The sequence below is a fragment of the Oncorhynchus kisutch genome, linkage group LG28 (assembly GCF_002021735.2).
Source record: "Oncorhynchus kisutch isolate 150728-3 linkage group LG28, Okis_V2, whole genome shotgun sequence".
NCBI classification, from domain to species: Eukaryota; Metazoa; Chordata; class Actinopteri; order Salmoniformes; family Salmonidae; genus Oncorhynchus; species Oncorhynchus kisutch.
The window spans coordinates 10,365,121-10,377,390 of NC_034201.2; the positions used below are offsets into that span (position 1 = coordinate 10,365,121).

Consider the following 12,270-nt stretch of genomic DNA (forward strand, 5'->3'; position numbering starts at 1 on the left):
ACTCTCCCACCCTCCATTCCCTTCCCCCCTCTCTCCGGTGTGTTGTGAGCCTCTGGTGATTTCCCAGAGGAGATGTAAACAAGTTCAATTATCCCAGCATTACCAGGCCAGCAGAGCCCTGGGTGTGATGCCTGGCTAATGGATCAGCTCTCCTCTCTGTCACCAGGCAGTCACACTCCACAAGCACATGACAAATGACACACACACACACACACACACACACAGCACTGGCGCTCACCTAGAGCAGAGCTAGGACACTTGGAATACCTGGAGCAGGAAATACGTTTCCCATTTCACGGAAGTTCAGCATTCATGGCGCGATTGAAATGTAAAGCATAGTTTACTGTGAACGCCGTCTACGCACACATTGCCTTTAAATGACATTCGCCCTACAGCGCTGAACTTCTGCGATCAGGGTTGAACTTCTGCGATCAGGGTTGAACTGAGACCTTTGTCTCTGAGACTGTTGTTGTATGTCTGTTGTGTGTATGTGTGACCTCCAAAGGAAGCAAGACAATATATCTCATTGTATAAACCACACAAAGCATTCAATTATCTCTGCATGAACAAGAGCTAAATTAAAGTACACTGACTGTACAAAACATTAGGACCTGCTCTTTCCATGACATAGACTGACCAGGTGAATCCAGGTGAAAGCTATGATCCCTTATTGATGTCACTTGTTAAATCCACTTCAATCAGTGTAGATGAAGGGGAGGGGGACAGGTTAAAGAAGGATTTTCCTTGAGACAATAGCAACATGGATTGTGTATGTGTGCCATTCAGAGAGTGAATGGGCATGACAAACGATTTAAGTGCCTTTAAAAGGGGTATGGTAGTAGGTACCAGGCGCACCGGTTTGAGTGTGTCAAGAACTGCAACACTGCTGGGTTTTTCACACTCAACAGTTTCCCGTGTGTATCAAGTATGTGCATTCTGAAATGATTCAGGTCCCTGGACTTCTTCCACATGTTGTTACTTTACAACCTCATTCTAAAATGGGTTAAATAAATTATTTTCCTCATCAATCTACACACAATACCCCATAATGATAAAGCGAAAAAACAGAAATAGGTACAGGTGTATCCTGTCTTCATTGATCATCCTTGAGATGTTTCTACAACTTGATTGGAGTCCAACTGTGGTAAATTCAATTGATTGGACATGATATGGAAAGGCACACACCTGTCTATATAAGGTTGAAGGAATAGTTCAAGACAGGATTGTCGATGTAAAGATCTGAGGAAGGGTACCCAAAATTTTCTGCAGCATTAAAGGTCTCCAAGAACACAAAGGCCTCCATCATTCTTAAATGGAAAAAGTTTAGAACCGCCAAGATTCTTCCTAGTGCTGGCCGCCTGGCCAAACTGAGCAATTGGGGGAGAAGGGCCTTGGTCAGGGAGGTGACCAAGAACCTGATGGTCACTCTGACAGAGCTCCAGAGTTCCTCTGTGGAGATGGGAGAACCTTCCAAAAGGACAACCGTCTCTGCAGCACTCCACCAAATCAGGCCTTTATGGTAGAGTGGCCAGACGGAAGCCACTCCTCAGTAAAATGCATATGACAGCCCGCTTGGATTTGGCCAAACGGCACCTAAAGGACTCTCAGACCATGAGAAACAAGATTATCTGGTCTGATGACTGGTGCAAAGGTTCACCTTCCAACAGGACAACTCTAAGCCCACAGCCACGACAACGCAGGAGTTGTGGCTATGGTCATGAATGTCCTTTTGTGGCTCAGCCAGAGCCTGGACTTGAACCCGATCAAACATCTCTGGAGAGACCTGAAAATAGCTGTGCAGCAACGCTCCCCATCCAACCTGACAGAGCTTGAGAGGATCTGCAGAGAAGAATGGAAGAAACTCCCTAAATACAGGTGTGCCAAGCTTGTAGCATCATACCCAAGAAGACTATAGGCTGTAATCGCTGCCAAAGGTGCTTCAACAAAGTACTGAATCCTTATGTAAATGAAAAAAAAAAAAAATGTTTTTGCTTTGTCATTATAGGGTATTGTGATGTCATTATGGGGTATTGTGATGTCATTATGGGTTTTTGTGTGTAGATTGATGACGAGAAAACTAACAATTCAATACATTTTCAAATAAGGCTGTAATGTAACAAAATGTGGAAAAAGTCAAGGGGTCTGAATACTTTCCGAATGCGCTGTACATGTGCGTTGGAGGTTGATTGCATGTATGTGCGTACATGTCTAACATGATGTTGCAGCATGTCTGTTCATGGTGAGTAAATATGTCTTTGAGCCACCTGCAGCAGTCTCCAGGTGTACCCGTCTCCTCAGAGAGATATCCCTAAGTGATTGACTCACAGCTTGTCAGACAGCATTTCATTAAACTATTAACAATGTTAGTAACATACCCAGTCACAGGAGCAGATTTTAGACATTGCCCCACGTATGTGGCATGCATGTAATATGCATATGTATATCATATTTACAGTGCCATAGATTTTCAAGCCTATTTAAGTCAAAACTGTAACTAGGCCACTTAGGAAGATTCAATGTCGTCTTGGTAAGCAACTCCAGCGTATATTTGGCCTTGTGTTTTAGGTTATTGTCCTGCTGAAAGGTGAATTTGTCTCCCAGTGTCTGTAGGAAAGAAAACTGAACCAGGTTTTCCTCTAGGATTTTGCCTGTGCTTAGCTGTATTCCATTTTGTTTTATCCAAAAAAGACTCCCTAGTCTTTGCCAATAACAGCATACCCATAACATGATGCAGCCACAACCATGCTTGAAAATATGAAGAGTGGTACTCTGTGATGTGTTGGATTTGCCCCCAGCAATGCTTTGTATTCAGTTGATTTCCTTGCCACAATTTTTGCAGTACTACTTTAGTGGCTTGTTGCAAACATGATGCACGTATTGGAATATTTTGATTCTGTGCGGGCTTCCTTCTTTTCACTCTGTCATTTAGGTTAGAATTGTGGAGTAACTACAATGTTGTTGATCCATCCTCAGTTCTCATATCACCACTATTAAACTCTAACTAACTGTCTTAAAATCGCCATTGGCCTCATGGTGAACTCCCTCAACAGTTTCCTTCCTCTCCGGCAACTGAGTTAGGAAGGACGCCTGTATCTCTGTAGTGATAATTAATAACTTTGCCGTGCTCAAAGGGATATTCAGCGTCCTTTTATTCTCTTTCTTTACACATCAACCAATAGGTGCCCTTCTTTGCAAGGCATTGAAAAATCCCTGGTCTTTGTGGTTGAATCTGTGCTTGATATTCACTGCTCAACTGAGGGAACTTTTTATTAATATCGAACATTTTCTACAAACAAAATTCCACTGACATTATGGGGTATTGTGTGTAGACCAGTGACACAAAATCTCAATTTAATCCATTTTAAATTCAGGCAGTGACACAACAAAATGTAGAAAAAGTAAAGGGGTGTGAATACTTTCTGAAGGAACTGTACATCATATATATGTAGCTGTACATCCCTTTGTACAATATATATCATTCATTCATTCTCATGGAGGTGTCTGGATTCATGTGTATGTGAGAGTGCTTGGAGGTCATATGTGTGTGTTTTCACGCATGATAAGAGTGCATGTGTTCGTGCATGATAAGAGTGCATGTGTTCGTGCATGATAAGAGTGCATGTGTTCGTGCATGATAAGAGTGCATGTGTTCGTGCATGATAAGAGTGCATGTGTTCGTGCATGATAAGAGTGCATGTGTTCGTGCATGATAAGAGTGCATGTGTTCGTGCATGATAAGAGTGCATTTGAGTGTGAGAACGTGTGTATCAATTTCCTCTCTAACCTTGCAGTGACAGTTGGGGATGAGCCTGTGTCCAGATGGGGAGAGGACAGGAGCAGTCTCACTCAGCCTGAATCCCAGGCCTACAGGGCCAACAATGCCCTCACTGTCCTGCCTGCTTCAAAACAGCCCCGAAAATATTCTCCCTCTCTCCCTCTTCCCCTCTCTCCCTCTCCAAACGGATTAGCAAGCTCTGTCTCCTTTTAAACCATAGCAATTAGAGACGGCAGAATGGGACAACTTAACACGTAAACAGCATACACACTCTAACACATGCACGCCCACATCATCACACGCACATATATACAAATCAGACACACAAACACCTGATCAGATGCACACACAAAGATGCGCACACACACACACACACACACACACACACACACAAAACACTATGGTAACAGTCTGATCTTTCTAACCTCTTGATTACATAAAGTCAATGCATCTTTTCCTGGCTAGTTTTAACAACTGATTACCTGGTTATTTGCATGTGGATTGCATGTCAGTTAGCAAGGTCCACTGCTTGTAATCCATTCAAATGACAAGCCCCCCCGCCACCACCACCCACCCAAACTATCATGCTTTTACTGTACAAATCCTCCCCTATTCCCCAACAAATAACTTAATAAAGAAATGGTAAAGTGGATCAATCAAATGACCAAATCCAAATGATGGAAGGTAAAGAATATTACACAAGGTTAAATATTCACTGGCGCAAGACAGAATACAGTCAAAACAGCATGACTTTGTAAAAAGTTCTATGCATATCAAATTCTGTTTATTGGTTGATTAACCATATAGCGAAAAGGAGAAAACTGCTCTGTGGCAAGGATGGGTGGAACAACTGAGGTGTGTGTGTGTGTGTGTGTGTGTGTGTGTGTGTGTGTGTGTGTGTGTGTGTGTGTGTGTGTGTGTGTGTGTGTGTGTGTGTGTGTGAGAGAGAGACAGAGTGAGAGTGAGAGTCTATATCAGTCTACTTCACGCCATTAACTAGTGTAGCTAGTTTGAAGTATATGGTATAAAATAATATATAATTGTATATATTATATTATTGTGAGACGATTACAATTACAGAGAAAAATAATAAGTGATTACACTTAGACACAAACTAATAATATAAGTTTGTTATTCAATTTAACTATCCCCTCCAAAAGTTTGAAAAATACAACAAAAAGGGTAAAACATGCAACAAAAATACCTTCATCCCTCGGTTTGTTCATTGTAGACTCATCGTGTTTTTTTGTGAGTGGACCTAAGGTTCAGAAAAAAAGGGAGGGAAAAGAGAAAAGAGAAAATTCAAAAAGATTGCACTTTGCTGAGAAAGCAAAAAAAAACAAAAAAAGTGAACAAGAACACAAGAGGAGAAAAATGACAAAGCAGGAAGAGCAACCTCGATCTCATTTTCAAAAGTCTCCGAAACAACCCGAAAGCCAAAAGTAAGAGAGCATTACAGATACAACTTGCCCTGTGGAGACAACTAGCCTGTTCCCCTGCACAGTGCCTAGCCAAGAGCTGCCTGGTCAACGACCCCAGAGAACATCTCATTGTTTTTCTCTTCCCATTTATTCCCTACACGTTAGTGCTTTGTAGAGGAAAATCAATGAAGAGAATCAAGCCATCATTCTTTGCCGTCAGAAGGCAGACAGGGGAATGCCAACCCATCATGAAGCATGTGCCCACTTAGCCCCTTAGCCCAGCGCTGCAGCCCTCAGGCTACAGGGTATCTGGGCTCTCTACACCACGTCCATGGGGACTGGTCTGCCACTATACACAACTACACTGGAGGGGATGACCAGGGACACACACGCACACTCCAGCGATGTTAATGCACGTGGTGAGTGTCTCTCCCTCCTCCAGTGTAACCATACAAGAAGCCGGCCAGGGAGTGGTGGTTCAGTATTTACGCAGCCATGTGAGGACTTCTGACAGGGCTCCCCTATGCCAAGGTCACAGAGGTCCACGTTCCGTTTTAATGGTGACGGCAGTTAAACGCTCCATAGGGGAAAGACAATAACGCCGCTCTCTGTAAGCCTGGCCAATATGGATCCTGTTCATTTGTTTATTGTCTCCATCTGTCAGCGGAGCGCTACATGGCCAGCCCAATCACTACACAGCTTTTATCGTCCCTCTCAATCACTGTTAGCATTTAGCACGCTAGCCTGTCCACACACACACACAGTGTGCTAATAACATAGTGCCACCTGGCATGCTAGCTATGCTAACAACACACTCTCCCTTTATGGTGCTAACACACTCCTTACTGGGCACACAATGGTTGAATCATTTCAATGAAATTATGTCGCACCAATGTGGAATAGATGTTGAATAGACTCCCTGTGTGTTGGCGATACACTCTCTCGTCTAACAGACACAGTATACTCTCTGTTGGTGAGCCAGCAGCTTTATCAGTCTCACAGTGTGCTAACTACATCTCTCCCATTGTCTTCTGATGGCTCCCTTATAAGGTGCTAACAACAGCCTCTGTCACGCTGTGCCACAAAGACAGATCTATTGGCAAAACGCATGGCCAACACTCTGCACTGCTGGACGAATGGCTGCTGGAACAGGGACACACCCAGAGAGCACCAGCACTGCTCTCTCGCTCTCTCTCTCTCTGCTCTCTCTCGTCATTACTATAGTGCTTCCTCAATCCTCATATGCAAGTGCTATTTTATAAGGGGAGTGATCAATGTTGACCCGATTCCCTTCCGCCCCCAGTCCCCCTGGTGTAAGGGCAGTTCCAGGAAAGGGGTGGGGGTGAGGGGCGACAGGTAGACAGCCTGTAAATGGAGGGGAAGGAAGATTAGCCCCTCTGTCCAGTCAGCACTTTCCCAGCAGCACTTTAATACCACACCTAACTGCTTAATGGAGAGCACAGTGATTTCATACCTGCTCTAATACCCATTAAAAAGCTTAAGCTGCATACAGAGAGCAGCTCTGCTGAAATGGAACCCGTCTCCCTTTGAAATAGAGTGGCAGACTTCAGTTAAAGACTTTGCATGGGCGTAATGCTTCCTGGAAGCCCAATTCTGTCTCTGATGGGAGAGGAGGCTCAATCCGGGATGATTGTTGGATGTGTTTTGTTGGGATCTGTTGTGCTGTCAAAGGAGGTTTTTTTTGTCGTGTTGGAGGAGAAAATGTAATGTGCTGGAGCGCACTTTGGGACATTTTCTGCAGTGCATTTTGGGATGCGACAAGCAGGTATGATAGCGTTGTTTCCTAACAGAGACATGACTCTGTGGGGAGAGAAACAAACAGGTTTGTCTTTGTGTTCAGCGACGATGTCAGCATGTGCAGTGGTGCTACATGGGGCTGTAGCTGGGGCCTTCTCTCACATCTAATTGACAGAGCCAGTTCTACGGAGTTGTCAGATCCACGTGGACAGCCAGCCACTTAGAGTAGGAAATAGTTACAGCACCTATACGCCTGCTTCAATGGCTTGACATTGAACAAGATGTCTGAGAATGGCCAAGAACACCTTAATACACACATCCATCCTTGAAACAGTCACAAATACTCCACCGGACATACGCCATAAACACGTATACCATACTGCAGTATTTACATACGGTACATCAAATCAAAATCAAATGTATTCATATAGCCCTTCTTACATCAGCTGATATCTCAAAGTGCTGTACAGAAACCCAGCCTAAAACAGCAAGCAATGCATGTGTAGAACACTACATGCCTCATTTTAAAGGGACAACCTCATTGCCACTTTCCTCATCTCTCAGCCATCAATCTCACGCCAATGAACTCATTGTTATACTTCCAGGAAAAGGATGGCAGCACAACAAGTTTTGGTAAAGAACGGTAGACACCCCGTTTGTCTGCATACTACTGAGCAAGAACAGTGTTACTAGATGTGAAAGCCTTCCCTTCGGTTTCTAGACAGGTCAATAAGGGCACAAATACATTTTTCATTCCGATTATTTTACCTTGGAGAATTCTTCTGCAGTTTGGCCCCTGATTCTAACACCATTTATAAAGTGAAATTGGCAGGAAGATGCAGCCAGGATCAGTCATGGAACCAAAAGAGTGAGAAAATAAAGAAAACACGTCTTACGCATAATAATCAACCACACCGATGAAAAAAACACGTCTAAAGAATTTTAACAAGCTTGATTTGAATATATGTGCAGTTGAAATGTAGCTGGGTCAACAGAGGAACAGAGTATCTATTTCAGCCCTTACATGTGCTCCAATTAGGAGCTGGGCAGCGGACTGACTGACACATGATGTAATGGGCTGGCGTTCAGTGAAATCCAGTGGTCCACAGATGATCATTTAGCTCAGCTCCTGTCCCCCCTCCTCCCAGTCAACACTGTTTCTCCACGGTTGAGTGAGCGTGGAGCGGCCTGAACATAAGCTGCTGTCTGCTGTCCTTCTCCATTTCCCCAGTGTGTCATGACCGTACTGTGCTGTGTGTTTGACGAGGTGTGAGACACAGCATCATGCCCTCACCGTGCTTCTCCAGCGGCTCACAGTGTTCACAGTGCCATTCCCATACCCCTCCCTCCGTCCATACCTAGCGCTGTGGCCCCCCCCCCCGCCTGCTGAAATACGGACGATCCGATCGTCTGGGGGAAATAGGAAGGCAATGACACAGTGCTCTCGTCGAGCAGGCTGGCTGCTAATACAGTACAGGGGATTCTCCACGTGAGGAACCCAGGCACAGCTGGACTAGAAAGAGCCCCTGTGTGTGTTTGTCTCTGACATTAGGTCAGCTTTGTTTTCATTATTCTAAAAAGCAATTCAAATTTCATTGGCGTTGAGGGCGCAGCAGGCTACATAGCGGCCTGGTGGGGAAGGACATGGAACTGATTTGCATTCAGAGCCTGTGACCTCCTCTACCACAGCCCGCATAGAGAGGAGGAGGGAGGGGGGATACAAAGAGAGAGGGAGGGAGGAGCTCAGAGGCTGAGAGCAGAAGGGGGTTCTGTCTGAGTATTTCCTCCTTCCACGGTACTACTCTTAAAATTGGGCAAAAGGGTGTGATGTGTGGTTTCCTCTATGGTCTGTGAGTGTTGGGTCATTCTGAGGCCTCAGATTCAGGTAGTAGATGAGGGTCCATTAGAGGGACAGTCAATAAGGGGGATACATAGAGTGGTGCACTAAACAGGCCTTGGGCGTGTGGGATATTGAACTGTGATGTGTGGAAACTGTAATAATCCATAGACCCGAAGCAAGTCAAAATATGTCAATACTGTATGAACATGGAACATTGATATTTTGACTTTCAAGAACACTGAATTGTTTCACACACAGGAAGTAATAGATGAGGACAGCGACAGGCCTGTGTGAGCAGTGACCCCTAACAATATGTGACAGAATATGACAAGAACACAAGCCACATGTAAAAAAACACACTTTCACTCACAGACAGGCACTCCTGTACCCTTGGGAATAACCAAATCACACACACAATCCATTTTCCTCCCAAGCAGCATAACCCATAGCAACTTGACATAGAATATGATTTCAGCCAATCACAAGCCAATCGCAGGCTTCCCAATTACAGTAATCTCCCCTTCTCTCCAGTACTTAGACAGTATTTAGAAAAGATTTACAACATAACTCACTACCCTATTCATACACTATTTAGTGTTCAAGGTGCTGGCTCACTTGATTAAATGCAATTAATCAACATGATGAAAAATGTCTGTTGGCCAGGTCGAGCTAGAATCCAGCAGTGTTTCTGGTGCCCCTCGTTTTCCCATCCCAGCCCAAAGCTCACTTTCAAAGGCATCCCTCTTTTGTGTACATGGAATTAGATAAACCTTCAGTTTCTGTGCTAATTAGCTGTGGAGTTGTGCACTAGGCAGGAGCTAGCAGAGGTGCGACTGCTACAATACAGTACACAACGATGTCTCATTTCCCCCGAAGAACAATCCTGATCCAATTTTCACCAGATCAAGGGCTGCTGCGATAGCAAAAATAGAATCATTTGTTTGAGGTTTGTTCTTGCATCAGAGGCAATTCACACGGTAGTTCTTCTGCAGTGTCAATTGTTATTTATTCATTTATTTATACATTCATATCAGTTTCCCCTCCCCCACCAATCATCATCACCCTACCAGTCTTCATGTGTATTATACTCTGAAGCTTGAAATGACTCTTGAGCACGTACCATCTTTCTGTTTGGCTGTGGAACATATTGATCGGATTAAAACGGAAATTAATTTGGAACACTGCCAAGACGTGGCCTGGTGGATTGTGATGTCACATCCTTCGCAGTGTATTGCTGCTGAGTAGACATCACAATGGGATTGCAAACACTCGAACTCTCTGTTACAACGCCTCATACACATTGAAATATGCATGTCGACTAAATGTAGACTGTAGCCTAAGCCCATTACATCTAGTATACTGTGTGAGCTGGGTTTTGACATATCATGGGGTGAAGCAAAGCCCAATATGTTACTACAGTAACACTATAGAGCCTAGACATTTACTTAGGTCTATAAAAAGCGTCTCTATTGTGAGGTCAGTGTTACAGTACAGGGGGATCGACATACTGCAATTCTGTGTGAAGTCAGTACTGTGTGTGTGTGTATATATGTATATATGTGTGTGTGTGTGTGTGTTTGTGAATGTGGCTTATGTTAAACACTACCTGCTAATTAGCTTTACTGAATACTGAACAATCTTTGAAGAAAAATCCTTCCCTTTCCAAATGTGTTTAATTGGTCCTGATTGAAGAGAATATTGAATTTACACTGTTATGTTCCATTATGCTTTTATTAAGTCAAAATAAATCAATGCTTGGACAACTAATCGACTACAAGGGGGCAGAACCTGTCAAAAGAAAAGAGTAAAACACTTTTTTATCCCTCTCCTTAAAGCCAATCCAGAGTCTGTACTTCAACCCAACAGCAGCCCAAACTCTGGTTTGGGCTATGCTATCAATAATACAAATGTAAAAAACATGAAACAGCAGGAAATATTACAGATTGTGCCTTTAAGTTATTATGTCAATCTTCAGCAGTAGATTTCTGTCACATAGAATATAATCAGAGATCAGCAGATCCCCCGTCAGAACACTGCTTGATGCAGATGGAAGCAGGCTGATCTGCTGAGGCAAGCACTTCTTACTGAGATGATTGGTTCGTGGCAGATAGTGGGAACAAATGAGGCTAGGATTCTCAGGCCCTCTATTGCAGTGATGCTTTGGGTCAACCAATTATGACAAGTTAATGTATAGAGGTTGACCTCCATGACAACCAAGGAGATGAGCTATCATCTGTAGCATATGAAGTCTCTCAACCTGATCATAGGTTCACTGTGCTTACTGGTTACTGAGCTGAGCATGTTAACATGTCATACCTACATTATCATCTTCAGGAAAGGAATTTAACTTCGGAGTGTGTGTGTGTGTGCGTGTGTGTGCGCGCGCATGTGTGTGTGTGTATTGGTGTGCTGGTCTTGAAAATAATTAAATATGAGTGCTATAAATGGCTTAACCCCAAACGGACTGGTAACACGGCCTGAAATCTGATTATAGCTAATGCTCAACTCCAATGAGATTCAGTACACAAAGGATTTCAGGAGCACAGCTGAAATTCGCAGAACCCGAATGCCCTTGATACAAGCAAGCCCACTGGGCAGCCTAAAATGGAGATACAAATCCTGCATATGTAAATGCTAAACCTAGAAGTCTCACAAGTGTGTGCACAACATTGTTTCCCCGAGTACACAGCGGGGATACAAACACAGCCCAGTTGGGTCAGACAATAGAGATGATCTGGTGTAAACATACAATTCATCAATTTGCTTCATTAGAGGGACATGTTTTTCCCTCTCAATACTGTGGTCTAGATTTTCGGTTGTCCCTCGCCAAGAACTCATGTTCATTTTAAGTTTATGTTATCTAGTCCATTTTTGTCATTGACATGTCTCAATCCTCAAGCCATGGGTAAATATACTTCCTCAACAAATGTGGACACACAGTGAGGGAGTAGCATAGCTAACAAACACTGACCTTTTGACCGAGCCGACCCTTCAACAAAGCATGAAGCATCACTATACACTAGTGATGGGGGTTTGACAGTTATGTATCATTTTGGAGGATATTATATCAATAGTTTGGACTCCAAGGTTGTTGTTTTTTGTTGCTAGCTGGCTCTAGTCGGCTGTACCTGTGCCAAGACTCCAGTATTTTTCATCCTATAGCGTGTTATCTCTTTTTAAATAGTGAGCCAACATGTTTTGAGCACTCTTATGGTTGGCCAACACTCCTTTTCTCATGCTCCCTCTCATCTCTCTGCAGCAGACATATAGTGAGAAACATGTTTGGAACGTCAAATCGCAATACATATAGAATCGTGAAAATCCCAATGAATATCGTAAGTATCGTGAAAATATAGTGTATATTGATTGACACATTGCTTGATGTGTATTGATGAGTATAAAGGGCTCATTTGTGAAAGAGACCTTGGTCTCGGCATGACTCCCTGTTAAAATAAATAGAATATCCTATTGTGAGG

At 43.5% G+C, this 12,270-nt stretch overlaps 1 protein-coding gene across 2 annotated transcripts in view; it reads right to left on the reverse strand.

Moving 5' to 3' along the window:
* Positions 1-12,270, reverse strand: part of LOC109872974 (neuroligin-2) — a 78,409-nt gene that overhangs the window by 35,269 nt on the left and 30,870 nt on the right. The window contains exon 3 of one of the 2 annotated variants that reach the window (XM_020464420.2): positions 4,980-5,033. The exons of the other annotated variant lie outside the window; for it this stretch is intronic. Within the exon in view, the coding sequence (XP_020320009.1) occupies positions 4,980-5,033 (54 nt within the window). The remainder of the gene's footprint in view (positions 1-4,979; positions 5,034-12,270) is intronic. 2 annotated transcript variants of the gene reach the window in all.